The sequence below is a fragment of the Dioscorea cayenensis genome, chromosome 6 (assembly GCF_009730915.1).
Source record: "Dioscorea cayenensis subsp. rotundata cultivar TDr96_F1 chromosome 6, TDr96_F1_v2_PseudoChromosome.rev07_lg8_w22 25.fasta, whole genome shotgun sequence".
Taxonomy (NCBI): Eukaryota; Viridiplantae; Streptophyta; class Magnoliopsida; order Dioscoreales; family Dioscoreaceae; genus Dioscorea; species Dioscorea cayenensis.
The window spans coordinates 2,438,725-2,459,793 of record NC_052476.1 but is presented as its reverse complement, the minus strand read 5'-3'; the positions used below and the strand labels follow the sequence as shown (position 1 = coordinate 2,459,793).

Genomic DNA, 21,069 nt, shown 5'->3' with positions numbered 1-21,069 from the left:
AAAATCTTGCCAAAAATAGGGGGCAATTCGGTCATTTGGATTTTTGTTTCCATCCTTGTGTTACAGGGGCAATAGAGTAATTTAGAAAAAAGTAAAGACATTTGTAGCAGCCCATTACTGTAGTTAAACCAGTCTGTTTCTGTAGTTTTTTGCACTCAACACTATTGATTACATACGTCTTTGTAGCACCCGACATCGTAGCAAAAAATGGCATCGTAGTGACTCAAAGATCTGTAGAATCGCACCTGTGAGGTGCCGAGAGTTATCATCAAAACTCATTTGTTTTCCTTCTTCTTTCCTTCTCTTTCTTTGCTTCTTCATGCCGGCCGAACCCTAAAAAATATTGAAACTATTTCCCGGCGACCAATTCCGGCGAGCCAACATCAAAAATTTAATCCTCATATCCTCTTGAGTAAGGTAAGAGCCTTTATCCGAGTTTTTAGTATGTATTTCTTCCAGTATTTTTCATTGTATTCATTATTCATAAACCTAGACCAAAACCTTGGATTTTTCCATGATTTGTGGGAGTTTTTTTGGGCTTAAAATGAAGCCCTTGATGTTGTCAATTGTTATTCATAAGAATTGTGGCAAAAATTTCATCGTTTGATCTCTGTAAAATGAGAGAAAAAGCATTTGTAAGGGTCGGGTTTCTCGTAGCAATCCCGATGTTCTTGTAGCAATCGAAAAAAACCTTGGCCTTTTCTTGTATTTCTTTGATCCAAATTGAAGCTTTTCATTCATTGAACTTATTGGAACTAGGTTTATTCCATTCTGAGGTCGTTTGGGTCCAAAATGACAATATTTTGCCCTAAAACCCTAAGTTTTCGTATTAGACATGTATAATGTATTTGAATGCATTTTCTTTTAGCTATCATTCTCGTGTTCATTAGTATTTGGATTTCCTACTTGTATCTAGGTGGCGAAGCATCCTCCAAGGAGAAGGAAACCGCCAATCAGTGTGCGCGTCTCCACGCGAGGCAACATGTTCTGTGAGTGGGTTATGTTAAGTGCACAATTCTAATTGAGTATCGAAAATATTTTATTTGTTTTTCTGAAATGATTTCCATGGCTTTATCATGTTTTCAAATCACTGGCTATAGGAGAAAAGAAAGCATAGATGACCGCTAGAAACTATGTTTTATTTGGAATGACTTGTGGTTTACTCTCTGAAAAATCATGAGAACGCTTACTAAGGACATACATGTTTGGTGGATGAATGAAAATTGTTGATTATTACAATGAGTTCATTGAGCTTATATGTTATAAGTGAAATTGATTATGTATGTTCAATGGATGATTTAATCTCCTAGTGATGTATAATCTCTAAAGCTTTGAGGCATGATGTGATAATATGGTAGATGGAATTTGATGAAGCCTTTAATGCTAAGGTATATAACTACACTTATGTTGAAATTGATGAAATTTGTTCTTGTAAGTATCTTTGTAGGGTGCTTAATTGTAGTTGATCATATTGTGGTATATATATATCGGGTGGATGTCAATGATTATGATTACTATTTTTAAATGGAATTTCTTTTAGAATGTTGATGATGAATAGCTTGAGATATATATATGACAAGTGTTGAATTGCAAAAGACTGAATATTCCCGTGAATTTTTTTAATAATAGTTTGATTTAATACATCCTTAGAGGAGATAGTCAACTTGTGAGTATTTTGACAATGAGATTATTAATCGATGAAGTAAATATTGATGTTGAGGTAACGACACCATGATAAGGATTTAAAGATATGATTGAGGATAAGAAAGGGTTGAATAGTAAAGACTTGTGGAAGTAAATACCTGATCATGTATAAAGTAGGATTTAATTAATATATATTGGTAGGTGTAAATATACGTGATGGGATGAACACATTTTCATGACTTTTAAAGGATTTGGATATTGGGGTTGACTAGACTTTGGAGAGTAATCTTGTACTTTTAGGAAAACTTAGTGAGCTAAAGAAAGAGAAAGCTAGAATGATCCTAAGTAACTTGAGGTTTAACTAGAACAAAAGCTATGTTTGTTTTGATGACTTTTTATGGTATTCCAAAAACTTAATGTTTCCTTTCTACCTTATTGGTATTTATTTTTTTAGAAATGGTTTGTAAAACCTTTCACTTGTATAAGTATGCTTTTGATATTGATAGTTATGAAAATAAAGGGTTTTTTATTTCTGAATGGCATGTTCTTCTGGATTGTGAGTATTACAGTGTATCTGATATTAGCTGGTTTCTTGTCTAAGGCAATGTTTCAATCAACTTAAAGAGCTTCGCAATGTTATTGTGTTATTCTTGGCATTTGGACAACAATGTTTTTGAATGTATTTGCACATCGGGATCAGAATATTATTTGAAAGTTTATATGTATTGCTGTGCTTTGGCTTGGGATTTGTGGAAATAATGTTTATTTCCGATATGTGAATGCTTGTCCTGGATAAGGACCCTATGGTATGATTTATACAGATTATATTATGGCTACATTTACATGATGGTTTGGATGGTGACGGCGGGCTAAGGCCCGACTACTGCAGTAGTGGGTCCCCACGGGCCAGCCTTTAGAGGTGGCGTGGTGGACCTGAGTGTTGATCTGTCCAGATCAGGTGGGAGCGTAGAGCCCTGATTGGATGATACATCGGGATCCCGGGGTCACCACACGGGACCGGTGGGCCAACGTCAAGGATGCGAAGACCTTGACGGCTCTCAACTTAGTCGCGACGGCGGCTAATGTTAGAGAGAGTGTTTTTAGGCCATTGTTTATTTGATCGAGATGAAATTTCAATATTTGAGGAAAATTCTATTTTCTTGCAATTGGTATATTCGAAGTGTGATCTTTTACATAGCATGTCTGATATCTTAATGCTTTTCGAACATGTATCATGCAGAATTGAGGGTTTGTGATTATCGAGGATTTTATTTGTTTAAGTTGGTTTTTCTACTCATTTTGGGAAATTATATCCAGGCATTTGTTTTATACATGTTGATGATTTGTCTATACTCGTGAGAATTGGTGTTTTGGTTTTTAAATACAAAGGTTTCATATCCTGTATTTTCATTGTGTTGCAAATGTGAACATTCTAGTTCATTTATGTTATTGTAAAATGTGTTTATTGGAATTTCCTCGATTTGTTTTGATATTCTGTTAGATTTGTGCTAACCCATTCACTGAGTGACTATGGTTACTCACCCCCCTCCTCTCTTCCAGGTTTTAGAGGTTTTGGTTGTCATAGCGAGGCGAAGTGCTTGGCAATTTGTATCCCGAGTCAGGTTGTTTGTTTACTCTTAATCAGGTTGCATTGTATGAGTGCAGTGGATCCACTAGTGTTCTTAACTCTGTAACTGTGATTTGTATATCTTTCACTTTACTGTTGATTCTTCGAGTGAAAGTTTTGCTTTTGGTACTTTTTTTTTATTGCGGTGTTGTTTAGCAGGAGTTTGTGAGCCTTGCGATGACTCGAGGGTTGAGTGGTGTGTGTCCCTCCTCGGGATCGTCGCGGCGGTTGTCACGTGGCGGGCCCGCGGGTCGGGTCGTGACACATAAGTAATGATATTTTGTGCAAAATAAGTTAATTATGGTGGACCATAATGATTGAATTTTTTTTGGGTTAAAAAAATAGTGAATTATGAGAACTTTTTTTTTCAAGGGTCAAAAATAGAAGTCATTTTCCTGAGTTTGGTTGGAAGAAGAAAGTGAAAAAGATAAAATTTTTTACTCTTTTTATTTACATTCTTTATTTGATCCTACCTTGTTTTTTCTTTCAACCAAAGCATAGTTTTTCAATTTTTTAAAATTTACAAAAACTAATTTTAATTCATTATATTAGCATATCAAATCCAACAAAAAAAAACTTCTAGAAACTCATTGTGATTGAGAAAATTCTCAATTTTTTTAATTATAATCATCCAAAAATCTCACTCTCATCTCAAAAATCTCTCACATAGTCACATTTAACTTAAAAAATCTCTATACCTGAGGTAATTAATTTTCTAGATATGTAATCATTCAATATTGCATTTAATCATGCAATACAATATTATTAAGGTATAATACCCTAGTTGGTCCCTCTACTTTTCTTTCTCTTTTCTTTTGGTCCCTCTACTCTAAAACGTCTCCCGACTAGTCTCTCACTTTTGAAATGTGTACCACTTAGTTAAAAGGCTCGCCTGGGTCCCTCTACTTTTGAAACGTGTCCACTTAGTCCCTCTAAGGGTGGGCATATTTTTAAAAAAATAGAGGGACTTGTTAGAAAGCATTTTTAACTAAATGAGTACATTTTTCAAGTAGAGGGACTAATGGAGCATTTATGAAAGTAGAGGGACTGAAAAAGATAGAAAAGATGATGGACTATTTTTGGTGATTATACCTATTATTAATTAAAGAGATTGAATAAATTAATAATACACAATAGAGTGTTGGTTTTCATATTTCCTTTTAATGATTTTTAAATAAATATTAATATACATTTATTTGTCATTTGGTTCTGAAGTGGTTTTTGGCAAATCAGTCTTTGGTGAAGCTTCATTCTGAACTTTGCTCTCTCCCTCTTTATTTTTTTCCTTCCTCAGTAATGGGCTCCACCAAATCCTCCACCTTGTCCTCTATTTTCTCAACCTATAAAAGAAATTTAAATATAAATTAATAAATGTGAATAATATATTTATTACATAGTCTAAGTTAATACATCCCTTGTTAACATAAAAAAATAAAAGTAAAAAAAAAATAAATAAATAGCTACTACAACCTTGAGTTGGGGAAAATAACCAAAAGCTTTGAAAATATAAAGTCATATATATATATATATATATATTTAAACAAGAATTTTAAATTTCTTGTCATCTCTATAAAAATAAATTTATGTCTCTAATCCATAGAAACACATGCTACATTTTCATTTTCATTTTATTTATCCCTAGAACTTCAATATATCAACTTTTTCGGTGATAAAGTTTTTTATATCCACTGTTTTATTTAAAAATATCGATCAATTTTTATATTAAATTCAAGCCATCTAATTTTTGAAAAATTATTTATTTTTAATATTTATGTAGGAGATCTTATTGAAATAAACTAAGTGAAATAAAATTAATGAAGTGGTTGTAAGATGTTTTTTGAAAAATAAGAAGAAGACAAATATCATTATTTGGTAAATTATAAGAATTAATGTTCATATATGTTAGTGCAACCGCACTATTTATTGGCATGATTTGACACCTAGACCAAGTGACGTGGCAACCAAGGTGACAAAGCATAATTGATGATGTGGCAAGCATGGTGACATGGCGAGGAGACTTGAGTGCAAGGCAAAACATCTTGAAGATCTTGATGGAGCTATTTTTTTAGTAAGTCTCTCAACATGGAGCCAAAATATCTTGAAGATCATGGTGAAGTATCTTAAAAGATCTTGGTGAAGTTATCTTTTGGCAATGCATTACAACTTGAAGACTAGATCATATCGAGACCATATTTAGGGTGATTTGATTGAAGACTAAATATGGTGGAGCTTAATTAAAGAAAGATCTATTCATGGTGTGAATGAAGATATGATTTGAAGAATCCTTGATGAGAATCATTGAAGTCTATTAACAGCAGATTTGAGGACCAAAACTTGGGTGAATTGAAGATCAAGTTTGGAGAATCTTTGAAGACCAAATTTAGGGTGGATTGAAGACTAAGTTTGGCAAGTTTCGTGAAGACGCACAGGACGCTGCGCCCTGCGAGGGGACTCGCGTGATGAGGAACCCGAGGAGGTAGGCTAGTTGCTTGCCGATCGGGATCGGGAGATTTGGCTGCATCGACTCGAAACTAAGCATGACCGGGAGGTTGATGGGTCTTGAGGTCGTCCGCAATGTAACCAAAACTCAGTCAAGTCGTGATCGAGAGCCATGTTGCAATTCATGTTACAACGGGGAGTTCTGACGACTAATTTCAGCAGGTTTTTAAATTAGTAGCCCGGAGATTCTAAAAGAGGTATGTGCTTATATTTGGGACGTTGAGGCGTCTATATAAGTTACCCTGCTTCGTAGATTGGAGGTGTGACTCTTGAGTGACTCTTTGAGGAGAGTGTGTGAGCCAAAAAGCAATCTAGAGATGGTAGTGATCTTTATTGTTGAGAGTGTGAGTGACAAGTGTTTGTACTTATCTATTTTTCACCTCTTTTAGTGGATTGTTTATCTCGGGAGCTTGGCCCCGACGTGAGGCGAGTGGGCGTCGAGTCAGGTTACCAGCGTTGGTGTCTCCTTGTGTTTTGTTTGTGTCTTTTTCTTTATTGGTTTGTGTGAGACTTCTATGAGTGCTTAAGTGTTACTAAATACCCACAAACCACACCGGGAGGAACTAACAAGTGGTATCGAGCCTTGGTCGTCGTTTTCACTTTGGTTTCAAAGTCGTGAGGTCCCTAACAAGTTCCATTGATGGCCGGGAAAAGAAGGAGCTTCGGTCAGCACGACCATCGTTGCTAAATGGATCCAACTATCCATATTGAAGGCACGCATGGAGCGTTTATCAAGTCCATTGATGAGAGTGCATGGATTGTCGTAGAAGAAGGATGGTCTCCTCCTACTCTAGTTGATGAAGGCGAGACGTGATCATGAAGAAGAAAAGTCGTTGGAGTGTCGAAGACATGCGCAAAGCTAATGCTAATGGAAAAGCTCTCAATGCAATTTTTGGGGGTGTTGATGAGAACCAGTTCAAGTATATTGCAACATGCGAGAGTGCCAAGAAAGCTTGGGAGATTCTACCAGTTCAAGTCATTGTCCGGGCCGGGTCTGACAACCTTGTTGTAAGGTTCTACCACAGAGAGAGACTTGCATTTAATTTTTCCAATGGAATAAAAAGATAGGCATTTATTTGATCATATTCTAATAATTGTCAATAATGGTCTAAATGTCTAATTGCTATGATCCATTAAGATCTAGACTCCCGTCATATAGATTCGAACATGTATTTGGTCTAACATTTAATAATTGACTCTAAGGGCACTATATGTGGCATCTAAATTTATTCATATTAAATATATACTGAGGGCACGCCCTCTAGGGAAATTTTTAGATTTTAAATCTAATAAAGATATTTCATGATGTCATTCGATCTATATTTAATAGTTATAATCAAGTTTTACACAGTATCAAATAGTGTTAAATAGTGCTAAGAAGTAACCATGTATCGTAAACAATAGTAATCCTGCAAAATTTCACGTACAAGTTTTGTTTACTGTGTTTCGGTATTGTTAGGCACTACTAAGTACTGTTAAATGTTAATTACTGTTATGTACTATGCATGAATGCAAAATGATTATTAGATGCAAATTTAACTGCTATTTTAGAATATCTTTAGATTTAAAATCTAGAAACGTCCTTAAAAGAGGGTTACTCATACATACATATATATTAAGACTAAAATAATCATTATCAAACTCATAATCCTCCCTCTTACTATCCAAACTAAATAAATATGACTAATATAATTTACTATAGATATATTTTTTTTAAAGCTCCTACACAAATAAAGAGACTAGTGCTATATATTTGATTTTTACAATGAAATACTTGGTCATAGTAATATTCCACTTATTATTTTGGTCCATTAAAATCCAACTCCACATCTCAATTATTTTATGGACTAACATAATCTAAAAGACAATTAATATTTATGTTATGTTCAATCCACTTTTTAATCTGACCCAAATTAGCCCATTAGGCTTGTGTCCAATTAATATATAACATACTAACATATGATGTGTTTATGTGGGGTGGTGTGTGATTGAAAAATTGGAGAGAAAAGATTCAATAAAACCCTAGTATCGTATTTCTCATTTTTTTAACGCAGAGTATACCTCCAATCCATGTTTCATCATCAATGAGAGATAACATATTTTATTATATTGATTTATAATATATTTCATATATAATACTCCCTTCGTTCTTTTTTATCTGTCGTGAATAACCGAATCTCACATACCAAGAAAGTTGGTTATTTCACATAATTTAATAAAAAAACAGTTATATTTCCAAAATTACTCCTAATTTATATCTTCACATTTTTTTTCATATTAAATTTTAAGAAAAGAATTAAATAGAGTGTTAGGGTAATTTTAGAAAAAAATAATAATAATAAATGCTTTTTGAAGTTTAAAAATGACAGATAAAAAAAACATGGGTTTATGACAAATAAAAAAGAACGGAGGGAGTAGATGTTATCGTTACTTAGTTGTTGATCAAAAATGGTTGATTGTTATTAAAATTTTCTAACAAAATAATCCCAAATGTGATATATTTCACATCTGAATTTGTTAGTGTTGAGACAAAGATGGTCCAATTTCTCATACGAACAATGTCAGTGTTACCATCCAATAGAAAAAAAAAAAATCAAAAAGAAAAGTTACTATTACCTTAAAAGAAAGGTATGCAACATCATTATCAAATTGACTAATTGAAATTGAATATTCTTATCCCATATTGAACTAAAGCATGAAAGCAAAGTCTTGTGTATCTTACACATGCCATTGCACTTCATTGGAAAATCAAGAAAGATTTAAAAGACTTAAAACGCATTCGTTGAAATGGAGACTTTTACCATCAACTTGTGGATATAATTAATATTTACTTTTGCTTCATTATTACTTTATTTTTTATTTAATTTTTAATTAGATTAAAATTAAAGAAAACATCACCTTGTCTAAGAATTCTTCAATTTTCTCTGCACCATCATCAATTTGTTCAGCTATATTCTCCACCTCAAGAACTACTTGCTTTAACTTTCCTTCTGGCAAAGCATTGGCGATATCCGAGGCTATTTTTTCAGTCGTTTCAGCTGCTTTTTCAACGCCCTCCACCACCGTTTCTACTGTTTTCTCCAATCCGTCTAAATATTAAAATTTTAAAAATATTCATTAAAATAAACGTAAATTAAGTTGATGTTGCACATCAAAAATTTTTAAATATATTTGACAATATATAATAAAAGATACCAATTAATATAAAAAATACATCCAGAAATATCTTTGGGAAAAAAAACCAAACCTCTTTTAATTGGAAACACAAAATGTTCTTTAAAAAAATTGACCTTTTTGTTTTTTGAGTTTTTAACAAAAATAAAGCATATCATTTTCATATAGAGAACATCTTAACATGGCACAAATAACATATATAAGTTATAATTATATGATAAAAAATAGAATAATTGAATATACCTTCTATTCTTAGTATTCTCTTGTAGAATGGAAGAGCCAAGCAAACCAAGGCCCCCAAAGCCCACCTTGCCCTACACACATAAAACAACACAAGTAACTCTTGTGATTAAGTTTTAAGAAATAAAGTTTCATGAAAAACGGTATCTCTTTATATATATATATATATATATATCTTACCAAACAGGGATGTTGGGAAGTGAAAATCTTGCATTTCGTGATGACGGAACCATCTGAAGTTTGGAATTAGTGTTTCTGTATATATATATATATATATATATGAATGAAAAAGCATAACAACTAAACATCATTAGCTAATAATGAATTAAACCACATAAAAATATAAGAACTTAAGAAACCATTGTGTATACTTTGAGTCTTTGTTTCTTGACTCTTGATCATTGAGATCAATCGAAGATTTCATCACTTGAAATATCGGTAGACGATGACTGTGAGATGATGAAGAGATTGACATAAACCGATGAAGAAGACCGGAACAAGGTCGAGAACCAGAGGGAGGCAAATTGTAGCGTCCCGATGCGGCGCTAGGGTTTTGGGAAGGTTAAGGAAATAGAGAAAAGAGGAAAAAGTAGAGAGGAAAAAGGGAGAAAGGAGGAGAGAAGAGAGGAGAGAGAGAGAGAGAGAGAGAGAGAAAGAGAGAGATAAGAAATTGAATGATAGGCTCCTGCCACTCATTCTCTCCTTTCATTATATATTCCTTCTTTTTGAAATAACAACCTTCCACATAGTATTTTGTGCTTCACGCCAAGTCATATAATTGGTTAAGGATTACAGTCATATTGATTACGAGATAATCTCTAGTAATCAGCCCATAATAAAGTCTCCAAACCGCGTGACAATTGTCGTTTCCCGGTTGCTCCTCCTCAGCCCTTTTGCCTGTTGACTATTGCCTTCCTTCTTTTGACCATTTCCCTCTTCCTCTTGGCCATTGAACGGTACATTAGCCCACCCTTCAGAACCAGACTTTTCCTCAAGTCAAAAGTGTGGGAAGTTTTGGCGCAACTCCTGCGCAGTGACCCATGTCGCATCCACAGCTGAATGGTTTTCCCATTGTACCAAGTATTGCTTGACTGGCTGTCCACGGAGTAATATTAGACGGGACTGTAAAATAGATACCGGTTGAAAAACTGGTTGGTGCTCTCTGAATTCTCCCGGAAGTGGAAGCTGTTGCACTGTGGGGTCGCCTCGGCAAAGTTTGAGCTTCGAGATGTGAAACACGTTGTGTAATTGGGCTGTCTCCGGTAATTCCAAACGATACGCCACCGGACCAATATTCTGCAATATTTTAAAAGGCCCGAAAAAACGTTTGGAGAGCTTATGGGATGGTTGCTGAGTGAGTGACCGTTGACGATAGGGTTGCAGCTTGAGGAAAACCCAATCGCCCACCTTGAAAGCAGTATCCGTCCTTTTGGTATTAGCTTTCATCTTCATACGTTGCTGGGCACGAAGGAGATTACCCCTGAGAGTAGTCATCACGCGGGTGCGATCCGAGAGCATGTTATGGACCGCGCCCACCGTTATGCCAGACCCGACATAATCCAGTAAAGTGGGAGGTGCTCGTCCATATACCGCCTCATATGGGGACATTTGGATGGCGGAGTGCCACGCAGTATTGTAATGCCATTCGGCCCAAACGAGCAGAGAAGACCATTGTTTGGGATGATCACCGGCGAAGCATCGAAGGTAATCTTCAAGGTATCTGTTCAAAATCTCTGTTTGCCCATCCGACTGAGGGTGGTAGGCGCTACTCATCGAGAGCTGAGTACCATGCAACTTGAACAATTCTTTCCAGAACTAGCTCATGAACAATGGGTCTCGGTCGGACACCAGGGATACTGGGACGCCATGAAGGTGTATAACATCTTTCACAAAGAGCTCAGCAACTTGGAGGGCTGTAAATTGTGTGGATAAAGCCGAGAAATGAGCTTGTTTAGATAGTCGATCAACGACTACTAAAATAACTGTCTTTCCTCCTGAATTTGGAAGGTGAGTGATGAAATCCAGGGATAGTAACCCCCATATTTTTCCCTGCAGAGGAAGAGGCTGCAGCAAGCCTTGTGGGGCCTTATTAAATGGCTTCACAGTCTGACAAACTCGGCAAGTTGCTACAAAGTTGCGCACTTGTTGTTTCAGTGAAGGCCAATAAAAAGTGCCCGCAATCCTGTGGAAAGTCCGGAGAGCCCCAGCGTGACCACCCACGGGTGTGTTATGGAACTCTGATATTAGGAGATGGCGTAGAGGACCATTTGCAGGGATCATGATACGCCCTTGAATAATACAACGTGATCCCTGATAATATGATCTGGATATGCAGCAAGATCTTGCTAAATTGAATTCCATAGGTTTGTCATTGCTGGGTCCTCAGTATAAGCACTTTGGAGGGCCTGCCAGATTGCTGGGACTGGACGAGTAACAGCGAGGGCAGCTAAGTGAGGTGTCTCCTCCTTAAACTGCCTAGATAAAGCATCCGCTGGTTTGTTAGCTGTTGCTGGTTTGTAAACTATGTCAAATTCAAAGCCTAGAATCTTGGTGAGCCATTTGTGCTGTTCGGGCGTCTGAATACTTTGGTGCATGAGGGAGCGTAAGCTTTGGTGATCAGTATAAATGATGAAGCGATTGCCCAGCAAATACTGACGCCAACGGCGTACTGCCTCCGTGAGAGCATACATCTCTCGGACGTACGCCGAAGAAGCCCGAAGCAGAGGTGTTAATGCCTTGCTGAAGTAAGCCAAAGGATGCTGATCTTGTAATAAAATATCTCCAATGCCCGTAGAGGATGCATTAGTCTGAATTTCGAAAGGACGATCAAATCACGGCAACCGAAGAACAGGAGTGGTTGTGAGTGCATGTTTAAGAGCATCAAACACTGCTGTAGCTGCGGGTGTCCAAACGAAGGCCTGCTTCCAGAGTAGATCGGTTAAGGGAGTTGCTAAACGCGCATAATGCGCGACAAAGCGCCGATAATAGCCCGTCAGGCCTAAGAACGCCCTCAGTTGTTGCACAGTGGTCGGAAGTGGCCAGTCTTGCACGGATTAAACCTTATCAGGTTCTACTGCAACACCCTCCCCCGAAATCCGGTGTCCTAAATAGCCCAAGCTCGTACAACCAAATGCACACTTACTGAATTTGGCCGAGAGATGATGCTGCCGAAACGTTGTAAAAACCGTAGCAAGATGTTCAAGATGCTTGTTCCAAGAGGCACTGATATCAACACATCATCGAAGAAAACCAACACAACTTGCCTCAACACCGGACGGAATACTTCATTCATCAAGGCCCCGAAATGTCGGCGAGCTGCTCGACACCAAAGGGCATGACGAGGAATTCGAGTGCTCTTTCATGCGCTCGAAAGTGCCGCCTTTTTCGACGTCTTCCGGATGAATACGAACTTGGTGATACCCTGAGCGTAGATCCATTTTGGAAAAGACCCTCGCTCCGGCCAGTTCATCAAATAACTCCTCGACTGGCCGGAATAGGAAATTGATCCCGCACGGCCACAGGCTGCTCAGCGTCTGACATAATCCACACAAAATTCCATGTCCCATCCTTCTTCTTGACGAGGATCATCGGCGAAGAGTAGGGCTGCCGTTCTACCGATGATGCCGCTCTTTCAACATATCCCCAACGAGGCGCTCGATCTCTCCCTTCTAGAAATGAGGGTAGCGGCAGGGCCGCACATTCACTGGCGAGGTATTCGGCTGTAAGCGAATTCTGTGATCGAATGATCGCGCAGGTGGAAGTCCTGTAGGGATGGAGAATATATCAGTGAAATGTCGAATTAATTGATTCAGTTGGTCAACGAAGACCAGTGGGGCTGAGATATCAGCAGAAACGAAAAACCCCGCAGGTGGTCTCTGATCGTCCGTCCAAGTTACGGAGAGATGAAAATATTGACTGCCAGTATGCCCGAGAGCGTCTCGACGTAAAGAGGCCGGGGAAACCATATCCCCGCATGCCATGGGCAAGCCATGCAGACGTACTCGAGCTCCATGGTGGTCAAACTCCATCCATAGATTTTTGTAATCAAAGAGTGTAGGTCCCCTCCTCAGCAACCAAAGCACCCCGAGGACCACGCTGCGACCGAATACCGAAGAAGCAAGAGATCGACCGGAAATAAGGCCTCGCCTAGCTTTAAAGGAACCTGTAAACATTCCCCGCCACATTGCAGCTGTTCTCCATTCCCCACCGTCACCGTTAGGGTGAGAAGCAACATGGGTAGTTAAACCCAAGTGGGATGCTAAGCGAGTTTGAGGAAATTGTTTGTAGAGCCTCCGCACGATCAACACCGTGACACGCTTGCCATTAATTATGCCTGCAATCTTCAGAGTCGATGGCACGAGAGCACCTGTGAAAGCATGGAACGAGATACTGGGTATCTCCTCCGAAGGTGGCTCCGGGGGCGACTCTGCTGGAACCTCTAGAGGGACCTGATCCGTTCGAGAACCTCCTCCTGAGACTCCGTGCCCTCTCATCTACCGTGAGACACAAAAATTGTGGGGATCGCAACGATGACCTCGTGTGAATGGTGAATCACGCTAAAACAGAGGCCTCAGCTTTCTCCACGCGCCATTTCAAATGTGAGTTAGCTTCTGATGGGTAATGTGGTTGGTGGTGCAGTGAGGCGCTGGGACTCCTCGGCTAGAGGCCGGTATTGCTCCATAGGCAAGGCCCCTAAGGGCAAGCGTGGCGGTCCCAAGGCAGCCCTCGCAAAGATTACACTTATCCTCAATGATTTTTAGCTAGGCCCATCGCTGTCGGGCTAATGTCTCCTGGGTGTAAGGTATACACCGCTACCGTATGTCCTTGCGTAACCCCGACAGGAAGCAATTTAATAGACTGTTGGGTCGTAACCCCATGACTCTCGTCGATAAGCATTCGAACTCGGACATATACACCATGACAGAGGACTGTTGCCGGAGTTTGTAAAGACGAGCCTCATGGTTCACATACTTGGATGGACCAAAACATATATCCGCCAGGCGGACAAAGGCGCTCCATGTTGTCAACTGGTCAGTAGCAAATAGCCAATGGTACCATTGAATAGCGGCGCCGGTCATATAGAAAGCGGCCATGGAAATCTTTTGGTCTTCAGGAGTAGCATGATGTGAAAAAAATGCTCAATCTGAAAAATCCAAGATAAAACGTTCTCACCTGTGAAGAGAGGAATCTCCAACTTAGGGAGGCGTGCTAGTGGTTGCGATGGATGGCCCACTGCCGAGGATGCCGCCATAAGATGAGGGTATCCCGTTCCGGGCGACACCGGGGGTGATGACAGTAAGGGAGGCGGAGGGCCTCGTTCAATCTTTGATAACTTGAACATCATGTCGGACATCACCGTTTGTTGAGTTGCCAAAGATTTTTGGATAGTATCAAAGAGCTCCGTGATACCGCCGAATCGGAGCCACAGAGGTCCTCCATCTTAGCGAGCAGCGCATCCTGGCGGTCGTTGAGATGATGGATGCTCTCCTCCACAACCCGAGATCGTGTAGTCATTCCCTCCGTCATGGAAGCGGGATTCAATGAAAGACCAGTGTAGCGTCCTGATGCGACGCTAGGGTATTGGGAAGGTTAAGGAAATAGGGTTTTGGGAAGGTTAAGGAAATAGAGAAAAGAGGAAAAAGGGAGAAAGAAGGAGAGAATAGAGGAAAGAGAGAGAGAGAGAGAGAGAAAGAGAGAGAGAGAGAGAAAGAGAGAGATAAGAAATTGAATGATAGGCTCCCTGCCACTCATTCTCTCCTTTCATTATATATTCCTTCTTTTTGAAATAACAACCTTCGACATAGTATCTTATGTTTCACGCCAAGTCATATAATTGGTTAAGGATTACAATCATATTGATTACGAGATAATCTCTAGTAATCAGCCCATAATAAAGTCTCCAAACCGCTTGACAGCTGTCGCTTCACGGTTGCTCCTCCTCAGCCCTTTTGCCTGTTGACTATTGCCTTCCTTCTTTTGACCATTGCCTTCTTCCTCTTGGCCATTGACCGGTACACAAATGGTGAAGGTTAAAGAGGGAGTTTGGATGGTAAACAAGAGATAGAGCCATGGACTTAGGCAAAGAGGGACCTGTTATCATGAAAAAGCTTGAGTGTTTATTAACTTAGATAACAAATTACTTTTCTAAGATGTTGATGTTTAGTATAGCTTAAGAAGTCTCATAATTGCTTGCACTCTTTTTCTATATATATTTATATATATTGGAAACACATGTTTTGAGTGTGGAATTTTAGAGTGGTTGACAAGTTTGATTGTATAATGTTTTGTGGATGTTGTTTATTGTTTGATGATGATGTTTGAAAATGAAGGTATAATACATAGTTGTTAGAAAATAAATATTTCTAGATGTAATGTCAATTGGATGTACTATGTACACTACTGTTATATTAGAAGGAGAGGGAATAAGAGGGAAAAAGTTCTTGTTCAAACTTGAAAAAAAGAAAACATCATGTGGTGTTTAATTATGGGTTTAATATATTTATAACGGATTAGTTTTTGGTGGTCTTTTTGTGATAGTGAGTTTGAATAACACTTCCATGCATTGATGACAGAGTTTATATTAAAATGGTTTTTTAAAAAAAGAAATTTCAATCCGTTAAACATAACTTTTTAACCAATTTAACTATGATTAATATTAAAATATTACTCTTAAATAATTAAAATTAATTTAAAATTAAATATTATTTTTATCTTCGAATTTATTTTTTAATTGATATTAATTAAATTAAAATTGAGTTAACTTCAAGATTTTCCTTCTCAATAAATTCAATTATTAAAAAACATCTTATTAATTTCAGTTTCTTTTTAGTCCAACAAGCCATTGGTGGACGGTGGATTTGTTAAAGCAGCAATAGGCAAGGCATAGGGGTTCAAAAAAAAAATTTATACTGAAATAATGTAGTATTATTAATGTAGTGGATGTAGCACTACTTTTTATCAATATTTTTGGACCAGGTATTATCACCTATTCATCATTTTTGGACCAAGAGAGCCCTTTAGTGGGTAATCGAGAACATGTGTTTGGCCTTTGTCAGTAGTGCCTTTTGGACCATTACACACATTCAGTCTAAAAAAATTATAAATTCCAACTAATCTCTATACTTGAAGAAATTTTCTAAATATGTAATGATTCAATATTATACTTAACCAAGCCATGCAATATTATTAAAGAGATTGAATAAAGTAATAATACACAATAGAGAGTTGGTTTTTTCATATATCTTTCTAATGTATATATGAAGTTTTAGATAAATATTAATTATATACATTTATTTGTCATTTGGTTCGTGGCTTTTGCCAAAGAGTAATGCTATATATTACGAATGAGTTTCACGAAATACTCACACGACCAAGGTGGTAGCTGGCTTTCTCTTTCCTAATCAGCATGATTAAAAATAATAAAAAAATTGTGATTTTGCAAGCCCTAATCTTATGTCTTTAACCACCGCCACCGTCTTCACATCATCATCAACCGCCCATCAACTCGACGCCGCCGCCGCTTGTCGCCAACCCATTAACCACACCGTGGCAGCTTTGTTGCCAATCGTTCGTTAATGAGACATCTATCCACGGGTCAAGCAAGTCACTCAGCGACAAAAAAGGAGGCTTCAACGGAGATTGGTTGTTGTGAGAGAGATGAGATTGATGGGTGACGATGATGGAGGGATGGTGAAGATGGCGGAAGACTTGCATCCATCGACGAGCTTCAAGCTTCGGATCATTGTGAAGAGATTGTTATGCATCTCTTCTTTTTGATCGAAATCCAAAAGAATTAGAAAACAATAATCTAGAAATTCATGGTTTGGGATTAGAAAGAATTGGGGAAGCCTACAAGCACCATTGGCGAAGAATGAGAGAGTTCAAGGGTTTGGCGATGGTGATGCTGGCTTAGAGATGATGACAATGGGTTTTTTTTCTTCTTTTTTTTTAATTTATTTTTTTAAGGGGAAAAATGGAAGAAACTCTTTCAACTATGAAGGTGTTGGACGGAAAAAAAAGAAAAATTAATAAGAATGGGTTGTTTTTTTAATTTGTTGGATAGGGATGATGAAATTTTCATTTGTTTTGGTGATTAAGATTTATTTGTCATCACCATCCTTATCTTCACACCATCTCCAAACTAGCTGTTTTTTCTTCACATCCACCGTTTGATAATGCCAGCTTTGAAATCACATTTTCTTTTTTATTTTTAATACAAGTTGATTAGAAAAGAGAAAAATAGCTGCTACGTTGGTCGTGTGAGGATTTCGTGAAAACCCATTCGTAACATATAGCATTACTCTTGCGAAATCATTGTTTGGTGAAGCTTCATTTTGAACTTGGCTGTCTCCCTCTTTGCTTTTTGCTTCCTCAATAATGGGCTCCAGCAAGTCATCTACCTTACCCTCTAATTTATCAGCCTATCAAAGAAATTTAAATAAACAAATAAATGTGAATAATATATTTATTACAACATACATCCCTTGTTAACATGAAAAAAAAATATTAACTACAAACTTGAGTTGGAAAATATCCAAAGCTTTGAAAATATGAAGTTATATATATATATATATATAAGAATTTTTTAAGTTTCTTGTCAACTATAAAAATGAAATTATTTGCCTCCAATTCACAAAAATAAGTAAGGTCTCATGTCATTTAATGCTAAAATTTGAATTAGGTGTATGCTTATATATTAATTATACACAGTGAAATTTTATATACTGTTATATTAAAAAATACAAAGTTGAAAGTAATTTTATTAACATTTAGTTTGAAGAACTCACTAGCATAAAGATAAATAAAATACAATTAATAGAAGGAGTCGTAAGATATTTCTTCAAACATAAGAAACTGACATGATAATATCATTATTTGTAAAACTTATAAGAATCAATGTCCTTATATATATATATATATATATATATATATATTATAAAGTTTTTATCACAAAGAAAGAGGCTTATATTTGATTTTTCTAATGGAATTAAAAGATAGGTATATATGTAATTAGTCATATTCTAATAAGTGGCAATAATAGTCTTTTTGTCAGGATCCACTAAAATCTAATTCCTAGTCATACAAACTCATACTCATATTTGGTTCAATATTTTCTAATACAAAAATTGATTCTAAGTGACCTCTATGTGGTATACTGGCATCTAAATTTATTCACATTAAAACACACAGACGCACGATCTCCCTCTTACCATCTAAATTTTTCTAATATATTTAAGACTATAAAAAATCGTTATCAAACTCACGATCTCCCTCTTACCATAATAAATAAATAAATATATTATATATATACTGATTTTCTTTTACAAAAATGACAAACATCATCTAAAAAAATTATAAAAAAATAAATATAGTGGAGCATAAATTACATTAGTTTATTGATATTTTAAAATTTTATTAATTCGGTTAAATATTATATAAAATGATTAGAGTTTTATCACTTACCTGTTTTAAAAAAAATTTTAAATTAAATCAAACTAATAATTTTTTTATGTAATTTCAAAAGAGATAGAAAACTAAGATTTAATTTTTACAATGGAATATTAGCATATTTGCTAATAGCGAGACTGGTATAAAAAAACGATTTCAAATGTGATGTATGTCACATCTAAATTTATTAGTGCTCAGACAAAGATGGTCCATTATTTCATATAGGAACAATGTCACTGTTACTATCCGAATGTTGACTGATTGGAATTGAATATTCTTATCTTATATTGAACTAAAGCATGAAAAGGAAAGTCTTGTGTGAGTTTCTGGTACATGCCATTGCACTTCGTTGGAAAAATAAAAAAATAAAAAAATAAATGACGTTTGATTGGATGTTATTCTAAAAACGAGTAAATTTTTCTGGGAGTTATCCAGTGTCTTACTGTTTCTTTAGGTAACTCCAACTTTAATTTATATCAATGAGGATACCTAGGTTTGGTTTGCAAGTATTCTAGCAGGCCACCCTAAATAATCCGACTTTAACCTGTCATCGACGAAGAACTAAACTTCACACAACAAGATGCAAAACTTAGGCTTCATGCCAAGTCGGACAACCACATTAAAGGTGTCATTCAAGTCACCTAACTGGCATAACTCAAAGATTCTGTCACCGAGGAGCTATTCCTGAAAAAGTCCATGACACACGCTATCGTGGTCCCCTCATCTCGAGAAAGGCAGAGGGAGACAAGAGACAAGCTTCTTCTTCTCCACTGTCCGAAGTGAAGCTCAAAAGAGGGCTTCTTCTTCCTGAAGCGAAAAAGAGGGCTTCTTTCTTCCACCGGGTCCCGAAAAGGAAGCCAAAAAGAGGGTTTTTGAGGGTTTTAGTGGTGACGACCAAAACATCTCCTCCAGTGGAAGCTGAAGCGTCGTTGCCTGGAAAAATGAGGAAGCTCGATATTGAGTGTGATGGTCGTAAACCCGAGATACTGCATGAGTGGAATGAAGCCCCTCAAGCATGCGAGTGCCCTCTTTCTAACCCCTTCACATGAGTGGTAGAAGATTGATTTAATGACGGGTGGTCGTGGAAATTGGCTTGTTCTTTTGTTTAGCTATGAGATTGCGAGAGTTGTTTTTGAAATTTTTAGTTACTTTTTATGGACTAGAGGTTGTTTATTATTTTGTGTTAGTGGTGAAATTAATAACCCTCCGTCATTGTTAACTATTTTGGATCTATTTTGGATCTATGTGTATATAATGAGGTTATCAGTGTGGTTTATTACTTGAGTTACATGGAGGCACTTTCACCTGTTCTAGCAATTTAAATAATAGTTATTAATTCTGAAGTTGTTTGATTAGTGAGGTTGTTATGTGTAATTGGTTAGTCTCATTGTTGACTGTTTCCGGGAACATTTTCATGTGTATATAATGCAGTCATCATCATGTGGTTTTTATTAATAGAGTTATGGAAACACCTTTTCACTTGTTTTTGCAGCAGTTGAGTAATAAGTTATCCATTGTAAAGTTGTTTTAATTTTTGAGGTTGTTCTGTGCAATTGGTTGACTTTTTGTTTACTGAGATTATGAGCGTTACAGTGGATTTTTACTTAGATGGGTTCCACTATAAAGAGAAAGGATGCAAGAGTCACAGCAGCCACCTAGCGTAACATCGCCCATCAGTCTAATCGACTCTTTAGGCTCACATGATAGTAAGAAAATTAGAACTTGTAGAATAAAACTTCACAAAGAATCAAAATTTGCCACGACAGCCTAACCTTACAGAAGGATGCAAAAGGATAAAAATACACCTGTTAAACAAGTATGATCAGAAACCCAGAACTGGTGGGTATGATCAGAAAATTAAAAAGAAGCCAAAGTCAGCACATGTTACATAAAAGATTGAATAGCTAGATAATTGCACATATCTTTAAACAACTATTTTTTAATTGATATAAAAAACCAAAGTAGGTATGGTAATAAAAAAACAAGAAAGTACGGCTATACCTGCAAAAAAAATCTGATGTGAGGTTGTTTATTTAGCATTAGTAGTGACACACAGTGAGGTTGTTTATTTAATCCTTTTTGATTTATACAGTTTATTTACATTAGTAGTGAAATTAGCAATCCTTTATCATTGTTTATCACAGATTTCCTTTCCCGTATATAATAATACAAGCAAAGGTGTGCTATTTTATTAATTGAGTTCATGGAATTATACTTGTTCTAGCAGTTTTACTTGTTTTACTTGTTCTTAATTTTGTGAAGTTGTTTAATTATGAGTTTCATGAAATTGGCGAGGTTGGTGGTGTAAGTTTTTTGTTTTTGGTGAGTATGCCTGGATAATGACCACCATCAACCCAAATTTAATTTACATGATTATGCGCACGCATTAATAAACAATGAATATGTAAAGTTTGGTTCGCGACACAAGTAATATTTTC

General features: G+C 36.7%; 2 protein-coding genes across 3 annotated transcripts in view; one reads left to right on the top strand and one right to left on the bottom strand.

Annotated features, from left to right (window-relative positions):
• Positions 1 to 4,381: 4,381 nt before the first annotated feature.
• LOC120263830 lies at positions 4,382 to 9,798 on the bottom strand. 2 transcript variants are annotated; one of them, XM_039271807.1, is made up of 5 exons: positions 9,556 to 9,798; positions 9,365 to 9,439; positions 9,188 to 9,258; positions 8,669 to 8,859; positions 4,384 to 4,611 (listed from the first exon to the last, which is right to left on the bottom strand). In XM_039271807.1, exons 1-5 carry the CDS (start codon positions 9,657 to 9,659, stop codon positions 4,546 to 4,548), a joined length of 507 nt encoding a protein of 168 aa, XP_039127741.1. In that variant the 5' UTR covers positions 9,660 to 9,798; the 3' UTR covers positions 4,384 to 4,545. The 2 variants fall into 2 exon arrangements, with proteins under 2 accessions (XP_039127742.1, XP_039127741.1); XM_039271808.1 differs by lacking the exon at positions 9,365 to 9,439 and having other exon boundaries at positions 4,382 to 4,611.
• Positions 9,799 to 16,636: 6,838 nt separating this feature from the next.
• The window catches only part of LOC120263663, a 10,322-nt gene continuing 5,889 nt past the window's right edge, over positions 16,637 to 21,069 (top strand). The window contains exon 1 of the mRNA XM_039271624.1: positions 16,637 to 16,754. Coding sequence (XP_039127558.1) covers positions 16,637 to 16,754 — 118 coding nt within the window. The remainder of the gene's footprint in view (positions 16,755 to 21,069) is intronic.